This window comes from Candoia aspera, chromosome 2 (genome assembly GCF_035149785.1).
Source record: "Candoia aspera isolate rCanAsp1 chromosome 2, rCanAsp1.hap2, whole genome shotgun sequence".
NCBI classification, from domain to species: Eukaryota; Metazoa; Chordata; class Lepidosauria; order Squamata; family Boidae; genus Candoia; species Candoia aspera.
This window is the reverse complement of record NC_086154.1, coordinates 175,393,254-175,405,551: the sequence shown is the minus strand read 5'-3', so window position 1 is coordinate 175,405,551 and position 12,298 is coordinate 175,393,254. Positions and strand designations below refer to the sequence as shown.

General features: G+C 39.1%; 1 protein-coding gene across 6 annotated transcripts in view; it reads right to left on the bottom strand.

Moving 5' to 3' along the window:
- The window catches only part of ZNF462 (zinc finger protein 462), a 146,800-nt gene that overhangs the window by 26,208 nt on the left and 108,294 nt on the right, over positions 1-12,298 (bottom strand). For 3 of the 6 annotated variants that reach the window (XM_063294924.1, XM_063294925.1, XM_063294927.1), the window contains exon 8: positions 9,352-9,471. The exons of the other annotated variants lie outside the window; for them this stretch is intronic. In XM_063294924.1, the coding sequence (XP_063150994.1) occupies positions 9,352-9,471 (120 nt within the window). The remainder of the gene's footprint in view (positions 1-9,351; positions 9,472-12,298) is intronic. 6 annotated transcript variants of the gene reach the window in all.

The window sequence follows — 12,298 nt, the reverse complement described above, 5'->3', positions numbered from 1 at the left end:
TGGTCACATGATGCAGAATTTATGCAGCCTGTCTTATGCTGTCCAATGCACCCAAAGATACACAGACTCTGTAAACCCTGATTAGTTGATGGGGAGAAAGTACACACATGTATGCATGCAGATACACACAGAAGACATCATTCTACAGAAAGCATGGGTGCTTCCTATTACCATTGGCAAAGAGGCATGAAAGAAGTCCAGCAGCTATGCTCTGCATGCTTTCCCTACATTATTATACATTACCCAAAAGAAAAGAAAAAGAAAAAAAAAACTACAGTAGTTCAATGAGCCACAGAGGATTATTAAGATTGTCTTAATTCATTCTGGTTGCAATCTTGCACTGGGAATAGGCCCTACTGAACTGAATGGGGCTTACTTCTGAGGAAGTAGGTATAGGACTACGCTGTAAGTCTTTCCAATTTCTTTGAAAGCAAAGTGAAGGTTACACTTCGTTGCAAAAAAAAAAAAGTAGAGCTTGAAAGAGAAGCAGAGTAATACTACAGCTCTCCCTTCTTTTGTTGAAGTGCTTCAGAAAAACACACCAGCTACAGCCACCTATGTATTATTGTTTAAAACTGCTGATTTGCATGAGCATAAATAGCAATGGGCAAAGTAGATGTAAACCTCATCCACTCTGACATTTTGTCATCACACAGTATCATGAAGCCTGAAACATTATAATACAATATGCAAGTATGGAAAATACTGTACATAGATTGAAAATAAAGTAACTTCTGCCCGCAACAGGGAAAACAGCTGCATTATTCCAGATTCACTAAAGGGAATATCCCATTACAGAACCAATTTTTTTTCAAAATTTACTCCAATGATGAAGGGAAAAGTCTATGCAGAATATCAGTTAGCAAGCTTTATATATTTATACAATTTATGCCATATATGAGAATACAGATATAATTAAAGTGGAAAGCTACAAGTGCTGACCAGAAATACTGCAAAATTATACTCCCAAAAAGAGAAAGACAGAGGTTTAGAAACTTTGTTAAGTATTTCATCCTTCAGAACTACAAGCTGAATGTCAAAGAATCAAATACAGTCAAATCAATGTAACCATGAAGAGAAAGGCCGTTTAATTGAAGCAAACAAAAATGGAAAATAAAAGGAGGAAATATAAATTATAATCTGTAGTAATGGGAGAGATTTATCTAACTGCTACAAACTCAGCTTATGATATTTAACCAATCTGTAAAGTCACCAAAAGGGAAGGAATACTCTAAAGTGATTTGCATGACCCTGTTAAGTTCACTGATGAGTGCAGAGCTTGTTGGTCCAGGCTTCTCTGATTCAGGGAATGGGTAATAAACTATAGATGGATTGTGGCTTCCTTTTCTGGCTTGTCCTAAGCGAAATAACCCAGAATCTGTTTGAGCAAATCACAAATGCAGCCATTTACCTGCTTGTGGGAAAAGTTGTTAAGTGTAATTAGAGCACTGCTTAATTCATCAAGACAGAATTGGGCCAGTTGGATTTATCTAGTTCTTGATAAGAAATTTTCCACAATTAACTACTATTACGGAAAAAACAATAACAAGTAGTAACAATGGTTGAACAAGACATTTCTTGGCTTCTAACTACTCAAATATACAGGATTTTGGAGGGATGTTCCATAATGGAGTCCTTCAGATGTTCTTTGGATGACTCCCTCTACTTTCACTGTTCATGATTCCTATGTATGCCAACTGCGGGTTCAGAACTTCTGGAAGGCACCAAGTAGTTTATCCCTGCTCTCCTCTATTGTATCACAACACTAAAACTAATTCCACAGCTCCATAAAACACACCTTGATGTTTGGGACATGAATCCTGTCCTCTGAGAGTTTTAGGCCGTGCTTCTTAGTCTTTATGGTACAAGGGTCACTGATTAAATGGCATTCACACAAGCAAAACACAGGCCTTTAAGCTAGTCCAGTTGTCTCATTCAAATTTCTTCCCTTAAAATGAAGACAAAGAAAATGAAACTGCAATGTTTAACCCTGGTATTGATAGACTGATATATGATATGTAAAACTGCTATATAACATGAAAAACTTGAGAAGTTTCCATTTCCAGATAAAAAGGGAATAGTAAAAAGATGCAAGTTTCTACCAAGAAAATAACTCAAAAGCATGCATCTTATATTCAGTATGCATTCAAGTCAGAGAAAGCAATTAGAGGGCAACTTGATATTTGACCGTATCATTCCCCCTTCCCTCCCCACAAATCTGCAAATAACATCAGTTTTAAAGCTGTTTGTGTTTCTAGCTAATGCTTTTTACAGCTTCCTCCTGAACTTTTGCTCTGCTTTCTTATAATGTTTCTTTCAGCATTTGCTAATTTGTAAGGAAACATTTAATCAGAACATGCAAAATCCATGTTTAAAACTGAGAGTTTATAAATCTAAGATACCAAAGTAGAACAAATTGCCTTCTTACTATATCTGAGTGTAAAGCTTTTGAAAGTAAGTGAACATGGAGTCAGTGAGAGACCCATACAAAACTCTTGAATCTCTAACACACAAGTTGTGCTCCCACCAAAACATCTAGGATGGGCAGCTAGAAAAGAAAGCACTATTTTAATGCAACATGCCAACCAGCCAAATGCCCTTCCCAGAAAATCTAACTAGCATGCGATGGAAACGTGAATGAAGCACATGCCTGCAACTCTTGAAAGCAACTGTATCTTTTCCCGGGATCATGTGGCAGGTGCAAAAGAGCCACATGATTCTAGGAAGATGTGGCTGCTTTAAACAGTTACAGATGCTATGTTCACACTTCTCCACCCACCAGATTATTTTTTCCAAATTATTTCTGCACAGTCCTAACATCTAATTCAAAGCCTTTAGAAAAAGACAAAACCATTTTATGTAACTAATCTTCTTAACACCTGCAGCTTTTAATGTTCTTTCAGTTCTGATGATTTTTCAATTCTTTATTGTTTCTTTTAACATGTATGCTCATGCCTTGTATATTGTTGCTATTTTTACTCTGTGAAACTTCACAGGGTTTTGTTGCTATACAGTCACCTACAAAAAACATAAAATAATAACAAGAAAAGCAGCATATACTCCTAACCACAAAGCTACTTTCTGGCTGTAATTAGCCATTAGCCAATAAGCCATTATATTCTATAAGTGTTCTGCAAGGTGAAGGAATAGTGTTTTATATAACTATAGTCAGGGTTCAAATATCATTTAGAGGTCCAGTACAAAATTGCTACATGGGCTTCTTTTTACATATACACAATAGCATCCTATGCATGAGTCATGACAGAACCATTTCTATTTTAATTTGGAATGGCATTTTCTACATTTCTGAAAGTACACCACAGCCCACACTAAGGCATTTCTAACAATCCACAAAACACCCAACCTCATCTTGCTCTCAAGTGATGAACCTTATCTATAAGAGTACTTCAAGTAAAGGTCCTCGACCAACAACTCTCCCTTTAAAACTCACAATTGCTTGCTCTGCTCTGCAGAACAGGAGCAAAGATTTATGAAAACAGGTTCCGGTTTAGTATTTTCATGTATGAACTGCAGATTAGTCTTAAGAGACTGCAATCTGGGCCAAGTCTCCTAGAACCCTCCCCCTTGTAAAACATTTCCCCCATTCTGGCTGTACTCAAGAATATGAGGAGCTTCTTAAAGCTTTTCCAAGGCAATTTAAGGCAAATAAATACTGGACATGTCTTTTATAGGAAAGACTGAAAGTAGGACACTCCTTCTGAATATAAGAATGGATCATTACAGTGAACTAATACTATCAGTGAACTTAAGTTCAGTAATCAGGTGAAGTATTGTCAGAGAAAAAGATAGCAGTTATAGCTCCAAATAGCAAAACACCTGCCTTGAAACACACTCAAAAGCCAGAAGGATTTGTTTCCTTTTTATTTTTCCTAAACCTGCCCTAAGGATAAGACAGGCAAGAATAACCAGTGAGTGTCATGGTTCAGCAGAGATTTAAACTCTAGGCTTCCAGGGCTGAAGTTCACCACTCATTATGATGCCCATCCACCTACTCAACAAGTTCTCTTGGATCCTGGACATTGTACCCAAAAGGCAAGCCATGAGAGAAGCCAGAATGGGTCAGATTACAGAACAGAGTCAGGGGTTCAGCTGAATTATGGCATCAAAACAGCAGTGACATAAATTGTGTCCTCTGCCTAGGAATCCTATGAGCTGTGATCCCAACACTTCTGGAGAGAGCCAGGAAGTTCTTTCTCCACTGACATACAGACTATAATTAGTAAGCATCACCTTCCACACTGATGCTTTGGTGTCAGGGTATTTTCAGCTAAAGATGTCACTAGCTCTCCAAAGAATGTGTGTTTAACAGACTTTGCTAGAACAGGATACAGTAACCTAAATGATTCCAAAAAAATTGTGTCATTTTAATAATACATACCGGCAGCATGATTTGGAGGATTGAGGAGGAGGGATTAATGTGTAAGAATAGCACAATCTGAGAAAGACAAAGTCTAGGGCCACCAACTGTAAATAACCCAGGGAAAATAAGCTTTGCTGGCAGAAACTTCATTTGCATCTTTTGGCAGTAGTTTCTCATCTACCTTCCTTTCCCCAAACAAGCAGGACAGGGGGCATTTGGCAGGTGGCTGCTCAGAACTCACAATGCATGGCACAGGTCTGAAGTATCTTGGCAGAGTGCCCCATTATGGGTCTGTTTTTCCAACCACCAGAAATAAGAGGGCCCACAGCAGACACCAGCAAAGTCCTCCAATACAAATTGCAAGGGGTTCTTATTGCACCAAATCCCTAGGGAGCTTTGAGCTTGATTACATCACCCTGTATGTCATCCCACAATTTGAGCATGAAGCAGAGTCCAAGAATAAAGAGAAATGAATACAAGTGCACTGAATATAAAGGGCTCTGGGCTGGGCTTCAAGTCTGTAAAGAGAGAGAAAAGGTAACCACGGGGATGTTTAAATTTCTTTTTCTATATTCTGTTGGAAGGAGGAGTGTTGAGTTCTGAGGAGTTTTGCTGGGCCAGCTGAAAAGTGTTAGAACAAACAGAGACATTCTCAACAGTGAGCTGCTGGCTCAGTTCCATTCATAGATAGCCATGACACTACTCCCTTTCAGGATAAGCAGTGATATGCAAAGTGCAGTCAATGAGTAAGAAATAGTAAGCCAAACAAAATTTAAAATGTTAGAAGAGAAAAATAAAAGGACTTATAGTTAAAACCAGTTTATACCAACACCATTCACTGTACTTTTTCATGCTTGAGTTATGGGTCTTTGGACAAAGAAATTGACTCCAGGATCAGCAAGACCAGCCAGGCTCTGGGGTGGCTGTGTACTAGAGGGCTCAACCAACACAACATCCGTACCCCCACAAAGCTGAAAGTCTACAGAGCTGTGGTTATTCCTTCTCTCCTATATGGATGTAAGTCTTGGACTCTGTACCAATGAAACATCAAACAATTGGAGAAATTTCACGTGTGCTCTCCACTCCATCCTTGGCATTCATTGGCAAGACTGTGTCTCCAACCTGGAGGTCTTGGATTGTGCAGAGTCTACCAGCATTAAGTCCCTGATTATCCGAGCCCAGATGCGGTGGGTGGGACACATCATCAGAATGGATGACCGCTGTATGCCTCACCAGTTGCTCTATAGTGAACTGGAGTCTGGGAAGAGACCTTGAGGTAGACCATGCAAGTGCTACAGAGACACTGTGAGGGAAACCCTATGCCACCGTGACATCCAGCCAAGGGAACTAGAAGCTGTGGCTGCTAATGGAACCCACTGGTGAGCCCTGTGCTATGAAGCCTCTGCTGGCTTTGAAGACAGGCACTGCCAAAAACTGATAGAAAACCATGAGTGGCATCACAGAATAACACCTACAGTTACTGCAACAATGGACTTCCAGTGCCCCTATTGTGCTACACTCTGTGCTTCCAGACTGGGACTGCCCTGAAACACATCTGTGTTTACAGATGAATTGCACAACAGCAAGTCTTCTTTGAACCTGAAGGACTACCATTAAACCACCTTTGCTTCCACCACAACCATACACTGCTTCACACATTATCTTTTGTTCTTAAAGCTTCACACCTTGTTCTTTCTCAGGATCTCATCAACTCTACCAAGCCACAACTTTTTGGGACTTCCCTTTCTTCTCAACCCATTCACAATTTGATCCTCTTCCATACTGTCCCTCTTCCACATGGTCACTCACTTTTGTATTTAATCCATTCATTTTTTACCTTATCTCTTCTTCTTTTATTATAGATGCTTATTAAGCACTCCATATCCCCAGTTCACTACTTTTAACTTTTAACAAATATTCACTCCTGGCAAAAGAACACACAGCATCCCCTTCTTAACATTTCTCCATTCATTTTTCAACCTTCATTAAACATTCTACCAAGATACACAACAACCACAACAACATGCCCAACTCTCAGCAGTTCTGGGTGCTATATACATTTAATAAATAATAATAATGATAATAATAATTGCAAATTCATCAACTTACTCTAGTTTTTCACAATTTGGGTATAACTTGCAATTCTTTCCATTTTTCCTATCAAATTTATTTATTTGTTTGTTTTCCAAATTTCTATCACCGCCCATCTCTCCCAAAAAGGGGACGAATGCACCACCTTAGTCTTTGATACACTGATTTTCAGATTCATATGCCTTATTGTACTGTACTGTACTGTATCTAGCATTTGCTGCAAATCATATGGGTTCTCATTTCCTGCATGAAAAAGTATACTTACATTCACATTCCCAAACCCATTCCCACATTTCTAACATCATTAAATGCATACCTTGCACATTTATCCATAAATACACTAAAACCGAGGGGACATCACATGTCCCTTTCTTACTATCTGCTCAATGGTGAATCATTTGCTAAGCATTCCATTTATTCTCATGCATGTTTTACTTCTATCGTCACTCTTGCCATATTCAGCCACCAACCTACAATTCCATCCATGTGCAAAAAAAGGTCCATGACTTCAGCTTATTCACTTCATCATGCATGTTCTCTAAACCAACAAACATGCAATAAACTTCTTCACAGTATACATTTCGCAACCATTTGCCGAAGAGCAACCATCTGGTTTGCATACACTCTGCCAAACATAAACCTGAACTGCATTTCCCAGATTTTGCTCGCTGTAAAATATATGACGTATCCTTTTCATCCGAACTTTGCAAAACCTTTCCCAGGTACACTTAACAAACTAATAATCCTATAGATCTTGCAGCCACTTTTGTTGCCTTTCTCTTTGTACAGAGGAACAGCAGCATTTTTTTCAAGTCATCAGGAAGAGTTGCAAACTTCACCACTTTAAATGGCATTTATGACTTCTCTGTCATTATTTCTTCCTCAGACACTAACATGTAGAGCATTTGTTTCAATTCTACTCTTTGGAATACCATCATTTTCATAATAATCTCTCAGATACTCCTACCAGCATGCCTTCAGTTCAGTAGCATCCAAAATTACTTCATCACTTTTATTTTTAATTCCATTAACTCTGCTGGAGGTTCCTTGTTTAGCCCCGCTGTTTACTTTTATCAAAGCCACTCTGCATTTTCTCTGCCTCTTAACCTGTTCTTTGTTCCCTCTGACTACACTGCAACTATCTTTTCACAGAATTATAAAATGGTAAAATATAAAATATCTTATAAAGTAGCTTTATAAAAGAATGCATTCTTTCCAACTATTTTTCTCTGTATTATAATATGATAAATATAAATATTTTATAACATAGCTTTATAAAAGTTTTTATAAACTTCTATAATCTTTCCCTCACCTTCACTGTTTTGAAGCAATCATTCTCTTACATGCATTTTTCCTCATCCACAGCTTCTTTCACTTCATCACTCCACTAAGCATCCTTTTCATACTTCTAATTTTTCATTATTTCATCTCCTTCATTATTTTTTTTAACTTTACCCCTCTTACATTCCATATTCCAAATCACAATCTTCCATATGCCATGGTTGTCATCAGATGAGTCTATAGATATTTTCTACTATTCACCATGGCTTTTGCCAATTAAGACTTTCAGTAATTTTATTAAGATAGATAAAGTGTAGATTCAGTTACTAGCCTTAGTCATGCCTGTGCAATATGCAGCAGTAAGAAAAGTCCCAATCAGTTTGGACATACTTGGGCCACCAGACCATAAGCACAACAAAAACCCTGTTCTACGCCAAGCATGCTCGCACTATTCTATGCAAGCTAGGATATCTGTTTTAGAGACTACTTTGCAAACCAATATAATATTGCCCACATTCCATCAATTTGGAGGTTCAGGCAACGTACTGACAAGACACTCAGGATGTTGGTCCAGTCCCTCTGTTAAGAAAGATAGAAGAACTGTATATCTACACTTTTACTTGAAACTCTAAGACTTACCATATGAGAAACAGGGATAAATATGCTATTACAATACAATATGCTGCTTGCATTTCCTCTGCAGAAGCAGATGACAGCCACCAATTTGTGGTATTTTGGCTCACATATAGCATTAAAACACTCCCCATAATAAACTATCATAATTTTTTTGTTTTTTTGTTTTAAAAGCACAAGTTAAACATATAAAAGGTGCTGTAAGTCTACATGCCAATAGATAGGGAATCAGGCTCTTGTATGTAGTCAAACAGACAATTCAAGCAGGGGGCTTCTTATGGTAAACAGGTTTCTTACAAGTACAGTGTCAGAAAGTAGTAATTTGGGCAACTGCCAACCACTGCTGATAACAATGTCAGGGTCCTCTCTGCTGCTCCTTTGTCGAGCACCAAGTGGCACTTAACAAGATAGCCAGGGAAGAGTCAGGGGAGATTCATGGGAGCCCCTTCTTAAATATGGGGGATGTTCAGAATCTCTTGTTAACAGTGTTAGTTTGGTAAAACTGAACACTGTGACTGTGGTAAATGGCAAGATGATACGGACAGCAAGGCCAAGGAAGGATCACCCGCTTACAGGAGCCAGGTTGCGTCCAAAACAATTAAGAGACTAAGACAGGCACTACAAAAATTGCAACTGAACACCGCATAAGGGATGCCAGATAGGAGAGAGCTTGAGGAAAACGTGGGAGAGGATAGATGGCGTTAACCACTTTTCCCTCTCTGTTAATTTGGTTCTACACAAGTGGAACAGAATGTCTTTGCTTTTCTAGACAACCAAGTAAAGACTTTTCTTGCCCCACTCTCCCCCACCAGCTCTCTTGTGACAAACTGGCAGCACCCACTCCCTTGCTGAGCAATGCTACATCATTCCAGGACATTATGGGAAATTATAATGGCAGCTGCCTGAGTTCATAAAGGCACCACTGTTGTTTTTCTCCTTTGGTGCTACAAGAACAAGTTCCTTACCTCTAACTGTGATTCTTCTTCTACAGCAAAGACTTCTGGAAGGAAGCCTGGCCCTCTGCACATGCATCAAGATGGGGTTCCAACATTCCCCCCAGCTCCCCAAGACTGATGAGTAAGCATCTGAAGAAAGGAACATAGGGGAGGAGGAGTTGTGAATGCACAGATGACCACTTGAAGAACTATAGTTCTTCATTATAGTTTCTGGGCATCACACACAGGAGAGAGTAGCAAGCTTAACTCCAGGAGCTAGGCAACTGCTTCACTAGTTGAGAAGAATGATAAGACAACCCTTCCAAAGCCCACCACTGTTTTCTGCTCGCTCAACCAAACAGCTACTTTACAAAGATCTACTAGAATCTTTCCATGTTACAGATCTGATGTTGATGCTGACACCACTCTCATGGAATATCCCCAGTGGGCTCTTGGTAGAGGAAGTGTGGCCTCTTGACAGTCTAAGCCAATAGTTAATGTTTTCTTTGGGTTAGTAAACCTTTGAAGTGAAACTGGAATTCCCTTTCTTGGTTCAGCATAGCAAACAGCCTCCATGATCAGCAAAGCAACTTTGTACATTCAATATAAAATACTAGGGGCTTTCTCACATCCAAGGTGTCTAACAAGCATTCTAAAGGACTAATGCAGAAATCCAGTAACAGGTTTGAGAGGAAGGGGCCATCTCATGCCAAAATCATCTTTTCAGGGAAAACTGTAGGAAAAGGAGGGGTCTATCTGTTCCAAGGGTACAGAGTTCCTTCACTCCTTTATGGATGCTGCCAGGAATGCCACCTTGAAAGACAGAGATGGATAATGGTTCTCTCGTCAGCTGCAGAAAAATGAATAAAAGAATTTATTGTGGAGTTAGAGCTGTGATTGGCAAAAAATCAGGAGGAGTCTGGTGGCACCTTTTCTGACTAACAAATCTTATTAAAAGACATAAACTTTTATGAGCTGGGGCTGACTCTGTTCAACTGAACTTGGTGCTTCTTGTTGCAGAGGTTGTAGGAAGAGAGCCATGTTAGTCAATGGTGGCAAAAAATCAGGAGGAGTCTGGTAGTACCTTTTTCAGCTAATCAAGTTTGTCATCATAGACTAACATGGCTTTCTTCCTACAGCTGTGACTGGAGGGTACAAGTTTATTTAGTCATTCAGAGAACTTTTCATGGATGGAAGGAAGGAAAAGACAGAATATTCCTCAATGTGGGCATGGTATATTAAAATAGCTACCACATACAGTATACTTCAATAGAAAATGAGTCTTCTACAGTTTAAGAGGAGGAGGAGATGAAATAAGGTGTTAATTATGCAGGTGCTTGAACTGATACCAAGACAGAAGAATGAAATCCATGAAGCAGAACCATTTCCTTGCATGGATTTCCTTGTTGATGCTTCTAAGATCATGGTGGTAAATCTCTGAGAAGGACTGAGAAGGGCTGTCTTTATTGCTGCAACAGAAGGGTGCTCCTTTGCGGAAGGCATCAATAAGTATCCTTAGACATCTGGAGGACAGAGGTGACTGGACCACCATGGGGATCAACAGCCTTTGATGAAATAGAATCTTTGCAGAATCTTTGTGATTAAAGGTAGGGAAGGGAAGACACAGAGGAAGAGGACATTCCAAATGTAATGGAACATGGGATCATAGTCTAGCCTTTCACAGAAACAATGGCTGTGATGGTTCAAGACAAAAAATGAGAAAAAACAGACAGTGAAATAACTAGAAGAACTTGATTAATCTGACAGAGAAGTTCCATATGATATAAACAGTTTAAAAGAAATTGAGGGGAATGTGGGAACTGCACCTACTGACATGCCCAAAGGGGTGGGCTTCTGGTAAAGTAGATTCCAGAGTATGAATGCACAGAGGCCTTGATCATTCTTATTCGCTTCTTTGTGAAAGCTTGGCAAAAATATATGGGAAGAGTGGGGCCACAGTATTATCACTCATCACAGAAAGAGGCCCTCTAACATAGGAGGCGTACCAAAAGGCTGTGCACCATGCTGTCTCTCTCTGCCAAATATCACCACTGGTTTGGAGAACCTCTATGGCTGTATGGCTGAAATCCACTTCTACAATGCAATACCATCCATGGTCAATACTGTACAAGTGTCTTAGAGTACCACATTTATCCATCTTTTAGTACTCAATGTGACAATAAAAACTGCCCACACTATCAAGGCTATTTTCGATGTGATGTTGTAAAGTAATCCTTGCTTTAAAATAGCTGGGAAAACTTGCATTTGGAGAATCTGGGTTCAGAATGGGATTAATACTTCATCAGGTACTATGTAATGATACCTTTAAAACCTCTGAAGCATTACAAAAAGTATATAGCTTAACTAATACAATCTAATGGCAGCAGGCACAGCTAAAATATTTGCTAGTTTCAGATTTTGCAAAATGCATTAATGAGTAGCTTCTAAAACTGGAAGCACAGGATATATTGCAGGTTTTGACAGAGACCAAACTAACAATTTACTATTACCAATTTTTTAAAAAAGAATGAAAATACATTTGGATAACATAGAAAAAAATTGTAATAAAGAGTTGGAATATCCTATATTGCAAAATCAGTGACGTCAGGCTTCAAGATATTTTACGTATGCTTCTTGTAATTTAAAAACTCATTTAATTTAGCATAAAATATTTTTTATGGGTTTATTGCGTTCATTAAAAGGATATCCCAAAAAGCTTGGCAGTCATCTTTTCATTCCAGAGATACAACACATTTGAAAGAACTCTAGCGTACACGATATAATCGTGTCTACTGCTACTTGGTTAGGTAGCCACTAAGGAACTAGAAGTAGAGATGACCATGCCATGTACATTTGAGTTCCTTCAATAAGGCAAAGGGCTAGAAACTAGGAGTCTGTGAGTTCTAGTCCTGCCTTAGGCATGAAATCCGGCTGGTGACTCTGGGCCAGTCACTCTTTCTCACCCCAACTCACCTCA